Genomic DNA, 23,560 nt, shown 5'->3' with positions numbered 1-23,560 from the left:
ATGATTTCACAAAAAGTTGGGACACCTTTCCAGACCTTAAATAATAGAGGCCGTCACTAACGGGTGTCCCTGTGCAAGTGTCATTTTAAATACATACGCCCCTAGGACCCTCCCGAGACAAAGACTCCAGCTCACATGGACCGAGCTTGGATCTGCAAGTCCGTGCTCCTGAAGGAGCAGGGACAGGAAAGACGCCGTGCCCCTTCCCAGGGGGCACCAGGCTGAGTGACACACACGGTACATACATTACCGCTACGCAACTAACTGCAGTTGTTCAAACTACAGGGAACGTCAAACATCCTTGAGAGCAAACAAAGTATGTGCAAGTTCATGAAAAATCTTAGTGTCACCGGAGTATAATGAAGGTCATTTTATACGCATGATTCAGTCACCGTCACTTACACCAAGACTGGGGACAGTAGCTGTCATTCGCACGTGGCGTTATTTCAGTTCATTAACGCCTGTCTCTTCCATTCAGCTCTGAAGAGGGTGGCAAACACTCCTCTACTTTTAACTTTTCTTTTCTCAAGAGAGGTGTCTTCCCGGTGAATTAACATTTTTTTTAAAAAAGCAACTGAGCTGAAACAGTCGAACTGGGGCTTTTCTCCTTCTGCGTCCCCTAAGGCTGTCCGTCCGCGTCCACAGAAGTCGGGGTGGAGGGTCCAGGGACCCCTGTGAGCCCCCAGGTCTCCTGACTTCTGCTTCCAAGGTCCTTCCAGCTACCTACTTGCCAGGTCCACGTGGACGTCCCCAAACTCCTCAAGTTCAGTATGACCAAACTGACCTCATCTCTCCTCCAAACCTGCGTCTCTGTAACCCGCTTCCCATTTGCCCCGAGAATACTCGCCGGCGGCGCCTGTGGCTGCAGCGCCGACCCCGAGACAACCGGCGGACGACAGCCTTGACCTCACCCCCAAAGTCTGCCACGCAACATCCGCTTGTTATTTTCACGTCGCTCTAGTGTATCTGAAGTCTTTGGAAATAAACGACGTTCTATTTATAGCGTTCTGTTTTTAGTGGTATTTCCATTTACAAAATATAGTAATTCTTGATCACTGAAACTGTCATCCTAGAAAACGGCACGTTCCCTCGAGTGATGTTAAACGGGCGTCGGCAGCAAGCTGCACTTGTCTTCCTAACGGGGCGAGGGTTAAACACTCCTCAGCCTGGCGAACGGCACCCACAGTACGTGGCTGCCCGTGCGGCTCCCGCTCCCTTCCGCCAGCGCCGGTCAGCTCCAGCTCCTGCCTCTCCCTCCGGGCCAGGTCTCACCATCTGTGCGCCACCGCGCTAGTCCAGGCCGGTCGCCAGTGCAGGGGCCTCTTCGGGGTGTCCTCACACTCACATCTGCCCCTACGCACCGTACCCAAAGGGATCTTTAAACAACAAATGGGTCACGACACCTCACTGCTCAAAACCTTTTGATGGTTTCTCGATGCTCCCAAGATAAAGTCCCAACGTGGCCCGTAAATCTCCACTTAATGTCTCTAGTTTCAGCTCTAGCCGGCACCGCCCGTCCAGCCTGTGGACACAGCACCCCAAAGCCCCGACACTGTCCCCAGTCTGCCCGCCTGACTCCTTCAGGTCGAAGCTTAAATGCGGCCCCACCGTGGCTGTGGCACATCATCCCTAGAGCTGTCTGCCTTCCCCCCGACCAGCCCCACGTCCCACCAACCAAGCACCCGTGGACTTCCACACTGAGTGATCCCTGAGCGTTTGCTGCGTGCTCACAAACGGGGGTGAAGCTGGGAACGATCTGAGGGGTGCGGCGCTGTCGGGGCTTCCTTCCCCCGGAGCCGGGGTGCTTCTGCCCCCTTATGCCCTTCACTGCCCATGGCACGCGCTGGACTCTGAGCACGTGCAGGAAGGCGGATGATACTAAAGACAGACAGACCATGGGTGCGCGTTTAAAAACGCGGAGATAGCATGTTAGAGATCATGTGGTCACATGGAACAGGACAGGAGCCCCGAGAGGGAGCAAAGACTCAGGGAGGAGGAGGAATGAGACCGCGGCTAAGCGGCTGATGGTTTGGAGACACTGACTCCATTTCCAAGTTTTGGTAACTCCTTCTGGAGTTTTAAAAAACGAACGTTCTACTCCTATTTCTAAAAACAAGTGCCGTGGGACCCCCCGTCAAGATGGCCGGTAGGTACCGCCACACGCGCCGCCTCTCACGGCCACATCGAGATTACGACTAAACTACAGAACGCCCATCACTGAGAACCGCCTGTGACCATGGTGATAAAGAAGTAGCCACGCTGAGACTGGTAGGAGGGGTGGAGTCGCAAAATGGGCTTGTGCCACACCGTGTGGCGGATAAAAACTGGAAGTGATACCTTGGCTGTGGTGGCCCCCCCAGAGGAGCGAGGGGCCCCGGCCCAGGCACCAGTGCCAAAAGGAGAAGTCCGCATAACATCTGGCTGTGAAAAGCAGCAGAGAGTCCCTCGGCGAGACTCGGGAGGGCTGCTGCAGGCCCCCCGACATCCTCTTAAAGGGCCCATGCAGACTCCCGCTCACCTGCTCCAAGCCCCAGAGCAGGGTAAGCCACTTGAAAAGCAGCAGGGACATACGGGGAGGAAGTGAACTGACCAGCTTCAGGACGAAGGCTAGAGGGACGGTGCTCAGGGCAGCTCTCTCCAAGGCCAGAAGTGCTGGCAGTCCCCACTGTCCCTTGCTTCAGCCACACCCCCACCCAGCCAGCAGACACCGAATCCTTAACCAGCTAACGCCATTCGCCGAGCCCTGCTGATTCCCTGCGGCCCAGCCCGAGCCTCTGTCAGGAGCTTTCCCACACAGCGGCCTGCCTCGCCTCACACAGCAGACTTTCTTAAAACGTCTCAAAGGTCCACAAACCCCAAGCACGCAGCAGCGGGCCGTGGCGTGCCCCGCACCTCCTGCCAAGTGGCCCCAAGTCTGGCACCAGTGGCAGCCGGCCTCGGTTTGCGGCAGCCTCTCCCAGGCACCTCCAGGCCCAGTGCAGGCAGCGACCATCTGCAGTCCACGTTGTGGCTCCTACCGAGTGGCCCCGGTGGCCTTGGCCTGCACCAGAGCCCCTCCCCTCCCAAGCGGCCCCAGAACCCACGCAGGCAGTGGCCAGCTTCACACCACAGCAGAGCACCGTCCAACCACTGCCGTACATGACACACCCAAAGGGCAGACTGGGCAGCACCGGAGCCCCGCGAAAGTGAATCCTGCTCCTTGGGGTCATCCCTGCATGACAGCAAGTCCACTGTGGTCACAGCCTGTCCCCGCATCAGTCAGCCTGAGAGTCGATCCCTCCCAGTGACGAGCCAACAGCAATTAAAGCTCGATGACAAGAGGGTGCACAGAAACCACACAAGGGGACACCCCTTGAGCACCCAGCTCAGGTGACCAGAGAGACTGTGCCACTGCATCCCACAGGACATCTACCACATAAGGCCATCTTGCCAAGACTGGGAGACTTAGGCCTCCCTAACACATAGAAATAAACGGAGGCAGCCAAAATGACACACGCATGTCCCAAATGAAAGAACAGGACAACACTTCAGAAAGATCGAAATGAAATGGAGATGAGCGATCTACCAGATGCTGAGTTCAAAGCACTAGTTAACAGGATGCTTAATGAACTTAGGGGAAGAAAAGATAAACTCTGAACTTCAACAGAGACGGAAAGCATTAAAAAAAGTCAGAAATGAAGACTACAATAAATGAAAAGAATACACTAGAAGGAATCAGACAGCAGAGTACATGAAGCAGAGAGCACTAAATCAGTGATCTGGAAGACGAGGTAGCAGAAAACACCCAATCAGAACAAAAAGAAATTTTAAAAAATGAGGACTCTTTGAAGGGACAGCATATCAACATTTGCATCATAGGGGATAAAACCAGCTGCTGATTGACAAAGTCAGAAGAAGAGTGGACTTGAAAACCTATGTGAAGAAATAATGACGGAAAACTTCCCTGACCTGGTGAAGGAAATAGATACACAAGTCCAGGAAGCGCAGAATCCCAAACACGATGAACCCAAAGAGGCCCACATCAAGATGCACCATAATTAAAATGCCAAAGGTTAAAGACCAAGAATCTTAAAAGTAGCAAGGGAAAAGCAGGGAGCCCCCGAAGGCTGTCAGCTGATTTCTCGACAGCTTTGCCAGACAGAAGAGAGTGGCGTGAAATACTCGAAATGATGAACGGCAAGGACCTGCCACCACGACGACTCTACCCAGCAAGGGCATCATTTAGAATCGAAGGGCAGATAACGAGCTTCCCAGACAAGAAAAAGCTAAAGGAGTTCACCACCACCAGAACAGCGTCACAAAGAATCTTAAAGAGACCTCTTTAAGAAGAAGAGACCAGAAATAACACAGGAAAGAAAAAAATTCTCACAGACCAAAGGCAAACACTTAAAAGCAGTGGATCAACCAACTATAAAGCTAGTATACAGGTTAAAAGGCAAAAGTTAGCAGGATCGTGTGTAACTACAGCAACAGAGATGCACACAGAAAAGCAGTAAAAAGTAATGACAGAAACATAAACGTAGAGCGGGTGAGAAAAAATCGTAGTGATTTTAGAATGTGTCCGAACTTAAGTGACCATCAACTTAAAAGAGACTGGTCTGAACGTAGCTTGGTACGTAGGAAGCACACAGGGTAACCGCAAACCAAAGATCTATGAGAGACATACAAGAAATAACGAGAAAGGAATCCAAACACGACACTACAGCAAGTCATCAACATTCAAAGCAATCCTAAGAACAAAGCTGGAGGTATCACGCTACCCGAGAGCAAACTATACAACAAGGCTACAGTCATCAAAACAGCACGATATTGGCATAAAAACAGACACATAGGTCAATGGACCAGAATAGAGAGCCCAGAAATAAGCCCACGCCTGTAAGGTCAATTAATCTATGACAGAGGAAAGAATATACAATCCCCTGGAGGAGATTATGCTGAGTGAAATGTCAGACAGAAAAAGACAAAGACCATATGACTTCGCTTATGTGTGGAATCTAAGAACAAACGAACAAACAGAACAAATGCGGAGACGCACTGCTTCCCGCCTTCGTCCCTGCGGCCCTGGGGGCTCAGCTCGCCTGGCGAGCGGAACTGCCCACTGGGCTAAAAGCAGCCCCCACCCACTCCAGCGTTCTCGAACTTCCCTGACGTACCCCGAAAGCGGGTATCTAAGAGGAAGCATCTAGACACACATAACTGAGTGCAAAGCTCCTCTCGGACGTGAGTGACTGGCTCTGAGAAACAAGGAAGGTCCTGGCTTTGTCCCTCTGGCGCCAACAACAGAAGCCAAGCGGGCAGCCACACGGAGGGACGTGCCCCACACAACACGACACGACACGACACGCGCCACACGAGTCCCGGGGCGCGAGGGGCTCAGCCTCTGCGAAGCAGGCTGACGCGGCAGGAAGAGGGAGAGGGGACAGCACAGGCCGAGCACACGCTCCCTGGCGTGACGCACACCGCGCCCCTGCAAACGGCTACCTGTTCCCTTGCTGGGAGATCCTCCTGCAAGTGATGTGTTCTGTCATTTTCTCAAGGCTAGTATGTGTTTTTTAACATGTCCAAATGTGAATCTAAGAACTAGAAATACTTTCAATAAATATACCTTTTTAAAGAAAAAATCACAAAAGCACGTTAGTCACAAAAGAGAACGGCCACGGGGCGACAGCGAGCTCACCAGTGTTGTAGGCGGTCGGCATCGCCGAGTACACCAGCCCCTGCGGAGGCAGGCTCGGGGTCGTCACGGACACCACCGGGGTAGCGAGAGGTTGAGTGGCTTGGGAACTGCTTATCCTTTGGGTATTCTGCGAGAGAGGACAAAAGTGTTATCGTGTATTTATGTTCAGACTTCATGTTCTAAAAATAACATTCAATTTAAAAGTGACATTTTTCACAGTTTTATGATGTGAATGTCATTACTTCCTGAAGCAGCGATGATGTGAAAACCTTCAAAATACTAATGGGAATCACTAAATATTTAATTCTAAGGGACAATTTTACACAAATTAGTCATTTTCCCCTGTCTTATTCATTCGGAATTTACTGCTGTCAGAGACATACCCTTAACACAGAAACTCATTCTGAGTAACCACACTTGTATGCATTCGCATAAATGAGGACTTAAGGCGACCCGAAATAAAGTGTGTGTAGGTTTTAAAGACCTGAGGACAGCAGAGGCCATGAGTAGATGGAGACGTAAGTCCCTGAGAGTAGGGATTAAAGCTGCTTGTACTTCAGCGCTTACACGTTAGGTGGCTTTACGCCGTGGCTCACTGAAGCGCAGCCTGTACCTGCGTCCCCTCCCCGTGAGCCTGCAGCTGATTTTACACACATGAAGTCACGTATATTTGATCACGACTGCTTTAGAGCAGTTTACGGTTCACAGCAAAACTCAGCGGTGGTCCAGCGATCTCCCGCCCACGATGCACAGCCTGATGGTCAACATCGCCCACCAGCTGACGGATTTGAGCGCAGGTTCAGGTATGCATCGCTCCACAGCTCCCGACTCTCCCGAACGGACAGGCCTGGCAGAGTGTGCTGGCGGACGTGCTGTGGACGGGGCTGTGCACGAGCATTCACTGCCTGCTGACCGACCCCGCCACACGGCACCCTGCCTACACTGGGAACGAGGGCTAAAACCAGCTGCTGAGCGACCAAGTCAGTTCGGGACGGTCACCGTCCTCTCTGGGAGCAGTCTGTCACCAGGCTGGCTGGAAGACACTGACCAAAACCAAGGGTCAGAGGAACAGACAGACTCCACGTTCCTTCCATGTGGCGAGTGCACAGGGAGGCCAAAGCATACCTCCAGGGGTATTGTTTCTAAATGAAGAAGTGACAGCCCGATAACTGACATCTGGGGACAGAGGGATCTAAGCCACATCAATAAAAGTATAATTCAGATGATAAAGAATCAGAATGTGACTCGGTTTTCTCCATCGCCATTTTCAAAGGGTAATCAGTGAAGGGCCACACAAATGCGAGCGAGCGCCCTTACTGTCATTACGAACCCTCTGGCCCAAGATTTCCACATAATTGGTGAAAAAGAGAGAAACACGCTCATTCCCCTGAGCTGTCGCGAAGTTGTTCGAAAACCGCAAGGTTTCTATGGGAATCTCTGTGGCCCGGCTCTCGAGAGTCCTCAGTGCAGGCTCCAGGGACCTGTCCTCCCTCACTTTGGGTCAGAGCCATCCACGGTTATATTCTAGAGCTCAAACCGATTTGAAAAACTTTCTCAATGCTAAGAGATTGTGTTTGGCACTGTTTTACAAGAGTAAGTGACTTCTGAAACCATTAGAGGGCGACATATAGCTAGATAATTTACAAGGACGCATTCGTGACAAGTTCTTAAGGGTAAACAGTGAGGTCTAATCCAAGATGAATTATTCTATCTCAACTATAAACTTCCATTTGGTAATCGTTACTGTATCATTAAGTAAAGTGTTTTCCCCGAAAGATTCTAAATCTGCACATGATGTAATCCAGCACCACGGTGACAGCTGACGAGTATGATTTAACCAATACAAAACCACATGCAAAACCACGAATGATCACAAAATCAAGAACGATCTCTTAGGGACAGAGCACAGAACTCATTTGAAAAAAAAAAAAAAAAACTGTGCAAAACACACCAGCATGCATATAAGTATAATGATAAAATGTAAATAAAACCCAAGATGCCTTCCCCCCATGCTTTCATGCAGTCTGCACCCCTCTTCCATGCTAAAAACTACACTTTTTCAAGTTTTTATCCCCTTTAAAAATCATCTAATGAGCAGGTGAAGTCAGACGATCGCTTCTGTGGGCTTCGGGTTTTAGTTCCCAAAGAAGAAATAGATCAACTCAAAGCTATTTTTAGTCAAACTTATGTGCCAGAAGAAAAGCAAACAGAAATCATTTGTTTTGGGAAAAAGGTTAATAGCTGCTTTTAAGAATGAAATCTCTTCTGATAGGAAAAAAGTAAGTTTGTGTATATTTCATTACAGACGCTCCTTTCAGTAAACAGGAAAACCCTTTGGGGTTCAGACCGTCTCATGCAGGATGAAATAATTCCAACTCTGTGAAAAGGTGACCTCACCAAAAATGATGTCATCTTTTTGAAAGAAAGAGAAATAACACAAGACCATGTGTTACAATCTGAGGAACTTTGAAGGTGAGGTCATTTTCTAAAAATACATTCATAATCTGGGGAACTATATAAGGTATTTTGTATCTTTCCTGTAAAAAATATCTTTCGTGAGTGGTCTGTGATCATGGACAGCTATTGTTTTAAAAGGCTCCAACAAATAAAAATGGGTCAAGATATACACTGAGAAGTAGAAAAACGAGATGCCGTATTCCCAGCGACTGGTTTAGTTACTCAGTGCACTTGGACAGTGTTTAGTAACAAAAGCCTGCGTAACGACGGGAACGCTGGTTAGATAAAAACACTCAGAGTCAGTACTTTCAACATCTTTTTCAACTCCCTTCAAGCAGAGACCCGCACTCACCAACTCCAATTCCTCTTCCTCCGACTGCACTCAGCACAAGAGAAGGATGAGAGAGTTACTGAGAGGCTGCTACTCGAAAACGAAGTGTTTCTTTAGAAAAACATGTTATTTGGACACTAGCAATTGCTGTAAACTCTAAAGAGATAATTATATACGCAACAAATACAAATATAAGTTATTTATTGCCTCTGTACTTGTAGTGGATTTTAGAAGACTGGGAAGGTTCTTTGAAATGTCCTGGGGCCGGGATTTAGAGACCCCCACTTGGCCTGCTCTTCGGCTGGCCGCACCTCCACACAGCCATGCGACCGCGACAGTGTTTAAAAGGGGCTCCGAATCAGCACAGCAGTTTCTATCCGGAAGCTTGAGAACGCTACCTCTGTACTTACACCTTACCCCTTCCATCCCGACCCCACCCGGTCACACGTGTCCACGTATCTACCAGATTCTGTGCTCCTTGGCGGACAGAAATTATTTTGTTATTTCCCACAGCAGCTAGCACAGTATTACAAAACGCCAAGACCTCGTTTGGTAATGAGTATAATCGTTTGAAATAACACGGATCTACCTAGGCTTATCCCCTGCAAATATAATCTTCATACGAATAAAATAATTTCAATGGAGAAAAGCCACATATATAAAGAAAATGAGACTGGGGGAGACGTGACCTGATGACCATGTATAGAAAAGAGACAAATGGAATCTATTTACCCCTTTTCTTTTAAACATCTAGAAACTATTAATATGCTAGGATAATCTTCTAACTAGTTTCTTCTTATTTTATTTGAACCTGCCAAGGTGCTTTGTCAATCTGTGAAAGGCGTCTTCATAAGCATCACAGTCATAGGAAGCCCCAACCTGAAAGCAGGTTTATCTGCAAACAAATGGTGTAACACAGAGGAAAGCTGGTTATTCACTCAGAGCAATCACTTGCCCTGGAGCTGCTACTTCGGACGTGGGTGAGATGCTCTTCTGTGTTCCGTTAGACTCTACCCACCTCCACCCACCAGACACACGCCACAATGCCACGTGTGCGTGCGTGTGGTTTTCCCTGTAACCTGCAGGATAAGGGTGTAAGTAGTTCGTATGGTCACTTCTGAGTATTCCGTGGAGATGCTTCGTGATCTCGTCTAAAAAAAGATGAGATAATCTTGACGAGTTGCTAAATGCCTAAAGGTAGTTTGTCAAACTTTGCCATTTTCGAATAATTCTTATGAACACATTTCTGTGCCTTAAATGAAACTGTCTGTCGTTTTTATTTCTGAAAGACAGTGGCAGGCATTTACGTCCAGTTCCTCAAAGGCAATAAGCCAAGTGACTATTCTAAATGCGACTTTTTCTCAGCAACTTGTTTTTGGCTATTTCTGTTATATATGTGTGTATTTTTAACCTTGTATTGAGATAATTTTAGACTAGGAGAGCAGTCGCAAAGAGAGCAAACTGTCACACACCTCTCGCAGCTTCCCACAATGTTAACGACCCAAAGAAACACGACACAGGGGTCACAGTGAGAAAACACACCACAGCGGTAACTGAAGTGAAAGACGTCGCTTGTTTTTCGCCAGCCTTTCACCAACGCCTGATCCAGGATCAGCCTCGCACCCCAAGTGCCTTTAGTCGTCATGTGTCCTCAGCGTCCTCTGGTCAGTGGCGGTTCCCTTGGTCTTCCCTTGCTTTTCATGACCTTGGCAACGTCTGAAGACTACCAGTCAGACATCTCCTGGAACGTCCCTCAGTCAGGTGTCTGATAGTTTGAGAGAGCACGGATTTTGGGGGAATACCACAGAGGTGATGTGACTTTCTTATTAGCACGTTGTATCCACTGCCAGTGATGTTAACCTTGACCTTCTGGCTAAGGTCATGTCTTCGGGATTCTCCACTATGACATCACTAGCTTCCCCTTTGCCATCGACAGTTACTTAGGGGAAGACGTTTTTAAGATTATGCAAATATCCTATGTATCCTTCAACTTTGGCTCACGAGTTTTAGCATTCATCTGTTGATCTTGCCTGCAAAAATTATCTCTGTACTGTGGTATAATGGTGATTTACTATCTCTCATTCTTTCTACACATATTAATTAGAATTCTTCTCTAAGAAAGAGTTGTCCCTTCTCCCTTCAGTCAATTTACTTATATCATCAACGGACTCTATTTTTTCATTCCTTGGGTGATAATACAACACTACTGTTATTTATTTTGCTACTTAAATCGTTCTTTCGGCCACTGCTCTATTGAAAGGTGGGTTCCTACATAACCTTCTGGGGTGCACTCAGGCCTTCAGCAGACAGAGCTATGAAACGGATGATGCACACTAATGTGAAAGCGAGTGTGTGTAACAAATTTATCATCTTGAGGACAGTGATTTGATACCATTATTTTGGTCTCTATCCTCACAATATCAGTGAAAACATTTTGCAGTTATTTAGACCAGCTCCATCTTGGGTTCCCCTGGAACGCTTCTTTTTCAATTTCTATACCACATACAGTAATCACTCTTCGTACTGTGCAGTTGTGTGGGCTTTAACAGAACCACAGACTCCCGTATCCAGCAACACAGTGTCACGGGACATGACAGTTCCGTCACCTCGAAACCCCTTCACGCTGCCACTTGTACTGGACTCCCCGCTCCGAGCAGCCGCTGGTCTGTCGCGTATTTTCCAGAATGAAATACAAGCGGAATGGCGTGCTATGCAGTCTTCTGGATGGGGCTTCTTAGCAAAGGTCACTTAAGGTCCACCCGTACCGTAGTGAATAGTTCCTCCCTTACCGCCGAGCGGCCATCCTTTGCACGGATGAGCTACAGCGCGTTATCGCTCATCTGTTGGAAGGACATCCAGGCTGTTTTCGGGTTTGGTGATTATGGAAAACGCAGGTTTTGGTATAAGCATAGTTTTCAATTCACTGGGGTAAATAGGAGAGGGATCATTGGGTTGTATGACAAGTATTATTTACCTTTATAAGAAGGTGCCAGACTGTTTTCAAAGTAGTGGTACCATTTTGTGTTCCAAGCAGGAACATTTGAGTTTTTACTGGCTCTGCATCCTCGCCAAAATTCGGCATTTTTAGTTTTTGTTTTTCTAATTTTAGTCATTCCAATAGGTGTATAGCTGTATCGTTCTGGATACAGTTCCTTTGTTGGACAGGTGAATTGCAAATATCTCCTCCTAATTTGTAAGTTATCTTTATTTTCTGAATTGGGCCTTTCACGGAGTAAAACTTAAATTTTGACAGATACCAAATATCCAATATATCCATTTTTTCTTTATAGATCATGCTTTTGGTGCTGTATTGTTTTCTCCTAGAAGTTTCACGGTTTGATGTTTTACATTTAGGTCTGATACACTTTGAGTTAATTTTTGAATAAGGTGTGAGCTACACATTGAGGTTCTGTCTTATATATGGAGACTGGATTATTCCAAACCAATAGTTGTACTGACTAGCCTTTCTCCACGGAATTGCTTTAGTATCTTTGTCAAAAACCAGCTGAATGTATCTGTGCAGGTCCATTTTCTGGGCTCTCCATTTTGTCCACTGACATATGTACCCATTCTTGATTACTGTGGCTTTATAAGTCTTGAAACCAGGTAGTCTTCCTATTTCGTTCTTTTCCAGAAGTGTTTTGGTTATTGCATTTTCTTTGCCTTTCCATGTATGTTTTAGAATTGGCTTGTTGATATTTATAAAAGCTTGTGGCAATTTGGATTGGGATTATGTTTAATCTGTAGATCAATTTAGGAATAAGTGACATCTTGACAATATTGAGTCTTTAAATCCTTTAACGTGTTATGTATCTTTTCATTCAGGTCTTTGATTTCTTTCGACAGAGTTTTGTGGTTTTTAAAATGCACATATTTTGTTAGCTTTGCACCTAGTCATTCTTTTTCTTCCTTTTATTTTTTGGTGCTATTCGAATAGTATTTTTAAATTTTATATTCCCTTTGTTCATTGCTAATATAAGAAAAAAATCGACTTTTGTTAAAATCGCTGACTGGTCCCAGGAGTTTTTGTTTGTTTTGCAGTCTTTATGTTATTCTAAATAGATAATTATGTTTTCTGTGAAGAGACATGGTCTAATTTCTTTCTTACCAATAATCTGTATGCATTTTTTCCCTGCCTGCCTGTTCTGGCGAGGACGTCTAGTACAATGTTACACATGAGTGGTGAGAACAAACATGATCACCTAGTTCCTAGTATCAGTAAAAGATTGAATGTTTTCCTCTTACTGTTTTAGTTGTGGGATTTTTTAGATGTTCTTTCTTTATTAAAGAAGTTCTCTGCATGTCCTAGTTTGCTGAGAGGTTTGTTTTTTTTTTTTAATCACGAATAAATGCTGAATTCTGTTAACATGGTGAATGATACTGATGACTATTCAAATTTGGAATCGGTCTTGCATTCCTGGGCTGAAACCCACTTAATCTCATTATCCTTTTATACACTGATGAATTTATTTACTAATATTTTGTGGAGGATTTTGTCTAGAGTTCATGAGGGCTATAGCTGGCTTGAAATTTCTTGTGATGCCTTATTCTGGTTTTGTGTTAGGGTGATGCTGTCTTAATACAGTAAGCCAAGAGGTATTCCGTCCTCATCTGTTCTTCTGAAAGAGACGATGCAGAGTTGGTGTTATTACTTCTCAAATGTTTGGTAAAATTTGCCAGTGAAACCATCAGGGTCTTGAGTCTTCTTTTTTGAAAGATTTTTAAACTAAGAATTCAATTTCTTTAAATAGACAGTTTACTATTCCGGTTAATTATTTCTTCAGTGAGTTCGGTGATTCTTTGGTAGTCTGTTCTTTCAAGGAATTGGCCCATATCATCTAAGCTATCAAATCCACTGAAATAGAGTTGTCTGTAGTCTTCCCTTGCCACTTTTTAGTCTTTAGGGTTATATAACCTCGTTCATTCTTGACACTGATGGCCCGTGTCTTCTCTTTTTCTCCGGTCAGCCTGGCTAGAAGATTAACAATTTTATCGATCTCTTCAAAGAACATGCTTTTGGTTTGCTTTTGTCTACTGTTTTCCAGTTCTAAATTTCATTCATTTCTGCTCTTTATTTTTTCTTTTCTTCCAGCTGCTTTGGGTTAAGTTAGCTCTTTTTTCTCGAGTTTCTTAAGGTGAAAGCTTATTGATTTGGGACGTTTCTCTTTCCTAATATAAATATTGATTTGGGACGTTTCTCTTTCCTAATATAAATATTAGGAAAATATTTGATTACCTGTATGACTGGAATAACATCTCCAACCTTGCTAGCTATATTCTATCTGTTCCATCTATTTTTCTTTTTCCATTTCTTGGACTATTGGAGCACTTTTATAATTTCAGTTTCTCTCTTCTATTGACTTATTATTTATACGTCTTACATTTTTTTCTGTAGTTGCACTACGGCTTACAATATATATCCTTAATTAGAGTTCACCTTCAAATATATATCACGTCATACATAGAATAAGGATCTACAATAGCCTATTTCCAATCCCTCCATTATTTGCTGTCATACATTTTTACACGCGCTATAAACACAAAATTCATGGCCACCATTTCTGTCTTAGAAAGTCAGCTATCTTTCACAATTAAAAGAGAGGAAATGCCCAGATCTTGGTTTCAAATACCAGCCTCCAATAAAAGGAACCAGGGTTCTTTGGAGAAATGCCAGATTCTAGGACTGGACAGTTTTGTAGTAACCCCACCCCCACCCACCAAAAAACACAAGGATGACGGATTCTGAAAGGTGCACAGGAACCAAATGAACAGTCCTCAGAAGCTAAAGCTGGAACAATCTGAGCAACGGAATAAAACAGCATCAGCAGAATTATAAATTAACGGAATTTAGTAGTATTGTAACCTAAAGTGCAAAATAAACGTCCATGAGTCCATACTAGCATACGTGAATGACCAAACAAGTAAGACAGAACAGATAAGTCACCTATACAGAAGAACTCCACATAAACACTGCATGAAGATACTCCGCCCTTCAGCAGGTGGGAGCATAACCCCCGTTCCACAGGTACGGGCCTCATATACTGACTTCCTTCCAAAGGAGACTATCAAAAGGGGGGAAAAAGAGTAACTTTACAGTGGAGAAGCCCATGAAAACGACACGTGCAAGATGACCACGGTTAACATCAACAGCAACGGTCATGCTGATAGCACGCACCCTTTTTCCGAAGTGATGAAAGTGGCACCTTCAGTTCTGTGGCTGCCCCTGTCAAGTCAGTACCCTCAATTTAATCATAGGAAAAACATCAGTTCAATCCTAACTGAGGAATATCTACAAAATACTGGCTGACCAGTACTCCTCAAAACTGTCATGGTCATTAAAGCAAGGAAAGCCTTACAAACTGTCACAGCCAAGGAGCCTAAAGGAGACATGACCACTAAATGTGATGTGTCTCCTGGACTGGAACAGAAAAAGAGGTGAAGTTGAACACTGAGGATATCTGAATACATTACGGACTTTAGTTATTACTAATATATCGAGACTGACTCATTAGCTGTAACAAATGAACCATACTATTGTAAGATGTTAACAGGAGAAACTAGGTATGGAACCTATAGGAACGTTCTGTACTATCTTTGCAATCTTTAAATAAATTTAAAATTGTTCTCAATTAAGTTTATAAAACATGGGGGGAATTAATTTTATTTTGTCTTCACTTATTTCATTTCCATTGTTCGTTCGTTCTTTTGTATAGATACAAATTTTTGCTGGTATCATGTTTCACGTGCCAAAGGACTTCCCTTAACGTTTCTCAAAGAGCATATCTGCTGGCAATAAATTCCCACAAGTTTTGTTTGAGAAAAGTGCTTTTGTTTCTCTTTCATTTTTTGAAATGAAATTTTGCTAAGTACAGCATTCTAGATCGAGGGTTTTGTGTGTTTTTTTAATTTCGGCACTTTATGTTACTCCGTCGTTTGGTAGCTCGCCGTTTCCGAGGAGAAGGATGGTGTGAGTTCTTTTCTCTGTTCCTCTGCATGTTCTTCTCTTTTCTCTGGCCGCCTTTACAGTTCTTCCTCTGTCTTCTGCTTTTAGCAGTCGGGGCGGAGGGAGGAGAGAGAGAGAGAGAGTGTGTGTTGTTGGCAGTATTTACCCTCCTTGGCGGTGTTGGTCATTGTTTCTTCAGTGTTTCTCTGGTCTCTCTCTCCTCCTTTGGATTCCAACTCCACATGTTAAACCATTTGCTAGCGTCCCACAGCGCGTGGGGCTCTGTTCTGGTCAGTTCTGTGTTCGTCACTTTTCTTCTTGTCCTCCGGTTGGGCAATTCCCACTAACCCACAGACACACGGGTCCGTCCTCTGCGAGGCCTTCGGTGCAGGGCTTTGAGCTTGGCTGCTGCCAGTTGCTCTCGGTGTACCCGCCGCGGCCCTGGAATTCCTGAGGGAAGCGGGGAGCTGGCTTTGCGTGTTGCTCCCGCAGTGACTGCTCTTCAGGCTGCGGCCTTCTCAGTCACCCTGTCGCGCCCCCGGCATGGTTCCCGCTCCTCCGCCCCGGGCTGAGACACTTTTCCTTTTCCACTCCGCAGATACACTGGGGTCTCACCAGCGTCCTAAGGGTGACAGTTTTGCTGTCCGTCTCCTCCCAGACTAAGACACGTGTCCCACGAGTGCGAAGGGAGAAGGCTGCAGGCACCACGCCCTGGCCGGCGCGGCGGCTGCTCTCCCTCCTCCAGCTGTGTCACACGGGAGGCTTCCGCAGGACATTCCCAGCCTCTTCCGTGGGTGCGCCCGGTGAGGTTCACAGAAGAACCTGCCAGAGAACTCAGACGGCCCCTGCAGCAGCCTCAGGGCTGTGCACGGTCCTGCCAGTGAACACTTGGCCGCCAGGATCCACCGGTGACCCCAGCTAACTCTTACGACCCATGCCTCGCCCAGGTCAGTCGGTGCTCCAGCGCCCTTCCCCTGCAGCCTGCCTCCCCAGAGCCTGGCCAGTCAGCTGCCCTGAAATCTCAACACTACCGTGTGTTCAGGGAAAACTGTGAACTTGTTTGTCCAACTTTTTTTCATGACACGGCTGGGAGTGACACCGTTTCCAGCTTTCAACATCTCCAAAGGAAAAAGTACTACTTTGTTTTCTGACCTAAAGAATTTTGGTCCCGACTCTCCTTTGTTCTATCTTGGACGGCCAAGTTATGCAAATGTAGACTTGTCACCTAAAGCCTGAGAACACAGGCCGTCTGAGCACTTCCACTAAGCAAGAAAACCAAACGGCCAGTCCACACCGTAGGAAGAACATCGGGCACGTCGCGTCACGTGTTTGGTAATCAAACTGCTGCTAAACTAAGAATGGCTTTAAAATCTGCATGTATATTCTAATTTTTTTCTATGAGAGGCTAAGGGGAAATAAACAATACTCTGCTTTATAAACACAGGATTCAAAATAAACGAGGCTGGAACTATACACACGTTGTCAAGGGCCGGGCTGGGAAGACCTGCATCCTTTAGAGTTAAATGGAAAGATTATTTGAGAATAAACAAAAAATTCTATTTGGAGAATAACTCATTCAAGCTTTTATGCATTCTTCCCTATTCTACAATATTTCTCTTTGATATGTAGAATTTCCTGACAAATAATTTAGTGTTTCTCTCACAGAAAAGCACTTGCGAAAATTACTGGAAGTATGCAGAGTACAGAGAAAAGATACTTAAATCAGGTGTCAATGACCAGTTTAGGGATAAGATCTCTAAGTAAAGATGCCAGTCTGTTAAAATTAAAATTAAGCATAACTACCTCTCCACATTTCATTTTAAATAACCATTAAGCAGATTTCCTGTTTCTCCATAATCTGATTTCTGTGTATTTAAAATACACTTGTTTCTTCGAATGCCGATTTCAAATAGAATACCCATCAGGAAACCGTCTAGGGTCTAAGGAAGTACAGCACATCTCCAAGGAAAACAGACCGTGCATGAAGCTGCAGAAGGGCGGAACGTACCAGCGGGGGCATCATGCCCTTGCTGGAAGGAGGGATGACGACACGAAGATCTGGTTTTCGACTGTTCATGGCCAGACCGCTCCCCGCCGGGGGAGGAGGGGACTTCGTGGGCATCACTTTGCCTAGACTATTTGCACCAGTGGTTCCGATCAAATTTGGAGAAGCTCTTGAGTTTACGAATCCGTTCCCTGGAAAAAAAAAAAGTATCACTCAATAACATGGAAAAAGTCATTACAATGCCTTGGTATGAACATGAAGCAAGTTTTTCCCAGTTTCAGTTTCACATGAATTTTATGACAAAACTCGTCGGTAGCTAACCAGGTATCTTTGAATATTTTTCTTAAAAGCCAAGAAAGTAAACCCAAGTCTGAAATACATATATAAAGGTTAAGTCTAAATGCCACTTGTTTCCAGCCTTATTACACAGACCTCCTGAGACACTAATTAAAATACAAGACATAATTCTAACAGGGCATCTCCTGGGACCGAGAAAATGGAGGTATTGTAAGAAAATACTGAGGCCGACCTATCTCCTCACTCCGATTCTGGGCACTGACGTCGGCGGGTCCCGGGGCAGTTCCTGAGCTGCAGCTTATGCAGACTCAGCCCCGGCTCTCGCCCAGGGCTTCTCCTCGCTCTGCCTCGGCCCGCTCTGTTCCTTCAACTGTTATTAAGGTCTTCATTAAATAGCTGTGCTTTATCTGACTTTAACCCCCTTATTTCCGCTTTACGACTTTCCCTAACAGAAGCGTCTCGCAGAGGACACAAGCAAACAGGTACATTGTGGCACGTTCCATACACAGCACTTTGGGAACCAGCTGAGATCCATTATCCTTGTCATTCTCGCCCTAGCCGTGTGGTCTGGATGGGGCTCGCCCCGCTTCAGTCAGTCACTCCTGCCCCCAGACTGGCTCATGACAGGCATGTGACTCGCTCACCACAGGGATGGGATCCGGGAGCATCCCATCAGAACCAGGGTGAAGACGCTGTTACGTGCCGGTAAGGGAGGCTCACACATTTCTCCAAATGGGACCGAGGAAGCATCTTATTCTCAAGCAATTCTGAGACTCAGAAGACCCGCCAGCATGAGGGAAGGGCGGCTGTGGGCGGGCAAGGCGGGAGCACCGCCTCCCACACCTGCAGCTCACCCCAGTCTCTTCAGTTACACGTAGTCAGGAAACACCCTGCACGAGTTAAGCCTAATCCGGACGGTTTTCTTTGTTAGTTGCGACTGACAATATCCTAGCAGAGACAGTTACTATTCACCAGCTCACAGTTCAGTGGTGGGGACAATGCCACAAATTCTTGAAAAGCCAGGTAACAAGTATACAGGACCATAAAACGGTCATTTACAAAGCAGAGGCTACTACACCATTTCACTTTCTAAGTAAATCACCAACAGAGCAGGGAAGGATAGAAAACAAAGTTAACTATAGATTTTTTAGATACTTTGTGAAAACTTAATTACTAAATCCAACATAGGGTTAACAGCCCATAAAGAAATATAGCATAGGTCATTCTACTGTTCCATATTTTTTAAACTGTCAGCTTTAAAATAAAAATATAAAGAAACTAAGTTAATCATGTGTTTGGTATACTTTTAGCAACAGAGATTGTTATTCTATTTTGAATAGTCCCTGATCCCTGTCAACTCTACTATAGTACATAAATGTTAATTTAAGAGCATTAGATAAAAGAATAAACTTATTGGCCCAAGAATTTCATTCCTAGTGTTTATTACGAAACTGACCAAGAACAAAATATTCAGAGTAGTGAACTGGGAGTCCCTGGAGGGCTGAACAGTTCCCTCAAATTCCCAGGGTGGGACTACGTGTTCGCACAGTAGTGGCGACCATCCAAAACCAGACAGTAACACAGACCGACCTGTACGATGTGGAAATAAACTTTTAAACGTCTATTATGTGCAGAGTACTCGCAGAGGAGGGGGCCTCGGAAGGGAGCAAAAAACCCCACGCTGTCTTCAAGCTGCTGTTCATTTAGTTAGCGAGATCGGACGCACCGCACAGAGGCGTGAATGTGCCCCAACCGCCCTCGCACACGGAGAGCACCGCGACGAGGGGTGACCACGCACGACTTACGAGCGACAGGAAGTGAAGCACAGATGCGGGTACGGGGCCTAACGGGGACGACTTCGTGGGACTGACAACTGGCTGAGCAGTCTGAAGGACAAGAGCTGACAGAGGCAGGCGCTCCGGACAAACAAGAAAGGAACAGATAAGCAGAGTCCGGGGCTCCAGAGGCCACCGAAAAGCAGAAGCAGCTGTTCCTTGCCCTCCTGTACAAAGCCCAAAAGACAACTTTGGAATCCACCAAAAACAGACACATCTGTGTGAAAAAGCTGCAAATGCTAAGCGAAAGTGTCCGCTGTGCACTTGACACCACCCCGAAAACCTTCCCTACCCCGAGAAGCGAAACGATGGGCCCCGAAGAACAGCAATGCGCGGATGACCAAAAAGTCAACTATGTATCACACGTGTTTCGCTTTCAGAGCTTTTGTATTGGGTTATTGGATCTTTAAATTCTATTCAAGTTTCTTAAAGAGACGTGTTATTTAAAACCACTTAAAATTTAGTGTTTGGCAGTTCATAAAATAGGGTCAACTGATAGGTATGTGAATTCTAAAATTAGTAACTAGGAAGATGAATTAAATCCTTGACGATAATCTGAAGAAATCGGATGCTTCAGCACCACTGCTCATAATATATTTAGACTTTGAAAAACGTGAATTACTTATAAGAGAAACTGAAAAGTGATGTTTTGCCAGGAGGATGACAAACTCCGTTGGACCCCAACCAGTACATTTTCAAGGGACAGAGAAGACAGGGAGGTGGCTCTTGTGAACTGGCCGCAGCTCTTCGCGGCCGTCCTTCCGCACGCCAGGATCCCTCCCTGCCCCGCTTACTCTCCCCCAGTCCTCCTCGCTTTCTCCACAACTTTTACCAAGTGACCTGCCGCCTTTAATTCATTTCTGTGACTTCATGTCGCTGTGGGGACTGGTATTTCAGTTAACCTTAGGAGGCTATTTCCTGCCTTCTGCTTCCATTATCTCGAAGGGGTATGTATTAAATCTGGGCTGACTCTCTCTTCCACACCCCGGAGAGCAATTTCCTGCATTCTGTTAAGCTTCGGAAAGCAGCACTCTTAAAAAAAAAAGAAAGAAACGAAAAACAATTTCTTCACTGGGCCATCCCCTGCGGAGTGGGAATCATCTCTGAGCTGGGCAGAGGAACTGCGAAACAAATCATCTGGATTCAAAACGCTCATCAAATAATTCTATTCAAAAATAGGAAGGTTTGACAGAAACTAATATTAATGTCAATCTAACGTTCTAAGTGCAGATTCACGGTGTTTCCCTTAAATAATGACGTGAATGTGTGCTCTTAACTCCGACATTTAGAAGATTCTTATTCGCTTGATTTGCACTCAAGTCAGAAGGATAAAGCAGTAGTCCTCTCTCACGTTACGACGCGTCGAGATATTCAGAACATGTCATCAAGAAGCACCAACACCCTTTCCCACGAGGAGCCCACGATGCTTTTCAACTAGATGCGGTAGCACAGTAACTCGCGAGACGCAAGTGACAAGCGTGAACGGGATCTGAGCGCGTGCTTCTTGGGGTGAAGTCGGTGTGTGCGGCAGGTTAACGATTACGGGGTGATGTCAGTGTCTGGTCACCTGCCGCCAGGCTGAAACAAGATCATCTCGTACGCACCGTTTACTATATGCTGGAATATAGTGACATCCTAACCAACCCACGCCTTCATACTTCCAGTTCGTTTTTTTACGACGAAAATGAAGATGCTGTTGAGACAGGTTTTTGAGGTAGATATTTTCAATGTATAACTCATCTTGCTGGAGCCTATACGAATTCAGGAATTAAAGTTCCAAGTCTAAATGAACAAATTCAATTTAACACCATTGCTGTTAGACTGTATTTTCAGGTTTTAGATAAATTATGCCGACACAAACGTGACGAAGATGCTCTTGAGGAAACCGCACAGCCATCCCTCCAGGACCTAACAAAGCTTCTCTCAGCTCCAAGGCCGATCCTTCCATCCTATCAACCTGGCTCGTGTTTTAGAACATCATACCAGCTGAAATGATGCATTCGGGTGGCTGGAAGGCACTCCATGTCCTTAATACTACTCTTTTAGGGCAAAATTGTAGACAGTGATGTCATAAATATTTCATTACTATGAATCTATTCCAGAAGTTTAACTGACATGCACGGGATTTTGAAAATCTCAAAGGATTAGAAAAATTCATCCAAAGCAAGGTTAGAGAACTTTATATTTGACAAATTTTTCATAAAATCTGACAAACGTTCGGCTGATTATCAAAATAAACAGAAATACATTTTAAAAGTCTATAAAATTGTGCCTTTTGTATAAAGAACTGAATGAGGTTTCTAATATTTACAAAGACCACGGGTTTTAAAATCACTGATGACATATGTACCTGCTTCAGTGGGAATCGAACACTTGTCACCTACAACAGACGACGCTCGCGGGTTCCTGCTGCCTCCCTCTCTGAATTCCGTGTCCCCCCGTGAGGCCACGTCGCTGCTCCTCTTCGGCCTTCGTGTGTCCCCACGGCTCTGACCACTGCCTCAGTCTGACTCTTCGATCTGTATTTCCGCTTCGTATCCCTCGTGTTTAGTCCACACGCATCCACCTGGTGGCGCTTCCCCCAGGTATGCCGCTGTCCCCTCCATCGCCCCACCCCACTCTCAAAGACCCGTCAAGCTTTGTTACTGTCCTTTGCGTCCTTCACCATCCACCTCTTCTTCGCAGCTGCCACAGGCTCTGCTCCAATGCAAACCCTCGTTACCTTCACTCAGCCCTGCACAAGAGCTTCCGGAGCCTATTTCTAGACCGGTGTATGGTTCTCTCGTTTTTAAAAAGTGAAGCTGCCGGATGGCGAAGATCTGACTTTCTGCTTGATCTCTAAACACAGGCCCAAAAGTGAAAAGGAATTCCCAAAGTCATCTGAACTGCGGTATGATCTGAATGTTAAGTGTAAACTCTCAGAAGAGAAACAGCTCTGGTAAACCATAATCGAATAAGCAGACTGCGACTGTGAAAGATGTGTACAATGTACAGTACGTACAAAACCGGCAGGTTTTATTTGGGTAGCAATGATATCAACTGAAAAGAAATGTATCGCGTTACAAGGAAAAAAACGAATGCTCTAATTTGCTATAGAAATTTTATGACTGTAGAGGTGCCATATCAACATAGTACCACGGCAAGTTCAGAAACTACAAAACGGGGGAAAATACAAACTCCCACCTTCCAACAGAACGATTACAATCGGTTTGGATCTCCCCCTCCTTTTTAGTTTTCATGTGCATATTTCTGCATAGTTTTAAATAACTAAAAAGGAATTCAGTTGAAAATTTTAATTTACTTAATTTTCATACTGTTGAATATGTTGATTTCTTCCTATTATTCACTACTATAAATAAAGTTGTAATGACCTTTGCATATTCTAATTTATTTCTTTAGGAGAGACTCCCAGAAATGAGATTAGCGGGCTCAGAGGTACAAATGTTTTTATTATTATTTAAACATCTTGCCAAAGTCTTTCAAGAAAGACTGCTAGGAATTTACAATGCCCCGAGCACTGACATCTGAGATCATCGGTTTCACTACACTTTCGCGAGCTCTCCATGGCATGATAAAAAGGAGGAGCCGTTGAACAGCTGGCAATCAGTATTGTTGGGGGGTGGGTTTTGCCATTTTTATTTGAATCTCAGGATTACTAACAATAATGAACATTCTCATTTTCAAAATATTAGTTGGGTTTCCTTTTTGAATTGAACATTTAGGTACATTAAATGTCCACCCATTTACTGAATAGTTCCCTATCTGTGGCTTTTTACATTTCTCCTAAGATTGAGAAAAATGTATTATCTCAGGTGAGACAACTAGGGGGCAAGTGGCTGCAGACTCAGTGGCTTCAGCAGCTTGCCACGGAGGACCGGAGTCCTTCTGGCTTTCACTCTGCCATCCTCAGCTTGTTGGCCTGTCCTTTTAAACTGACTCGCTTCATGATCTCGAGATGGGGCCGCACATCTAGCTGCCACACGCAGACAGACAATAATGTCCAGAGGCTCAAAAA

At 45.3% G+C, this 23,560-nt stretch overlaps 1 protein-coding gene across 3 annotated transcripts in view; it reads right to left on the bottom strand.

The window, feature by feature from the left end:
• Nucleotides 1-23,560, bottom strand: part of MEF2A (myocyte enhancer factor 2A) — a 106,081-nt gene that overhangs the window by 3,553 nt on the left and 78,968 nt on the right. For all 3 annotated transcript variants that reach the window (XM_006924140.3, XM_025041216.1, XM_015598730.2), the window contains 2 exons: nt 17,417-17,604; nt 5,678-5,804 (listed from right to left, as the gene is read on the bottom strand). In XM_006924140.3, coding sequence (XP_006924202.1) covers nt 5,678-5,804; nt 17,417-17,604 — 315 coding nt within the window. The remainder of the gene's footprint in view (nt 1-5,677; nt 5,805-17,416; nt 17,605-23,560) is intronic.

This window comes from Pteropus alecto, unplaced genomic scaffold (genome assembly GCF_000325575.1).
Source record: "Pteropus alecto unplaced genomic scaffold, ASM32557v1 scaffold59, whole genome shotgun sequence".
NCBI classification, from domain to species: domain Eukaryota; kingdom Metazoa; phylum Chordata; class Mammalia; order Chiroptera; family Pteropodidae; genus Pteropus; species Pteropus alecto.
The sequence above is the reverse complement of the archived record's forward strand: the minus strand, read 5'-3'. Positions and strand labels throughout refer to the sequence as shown.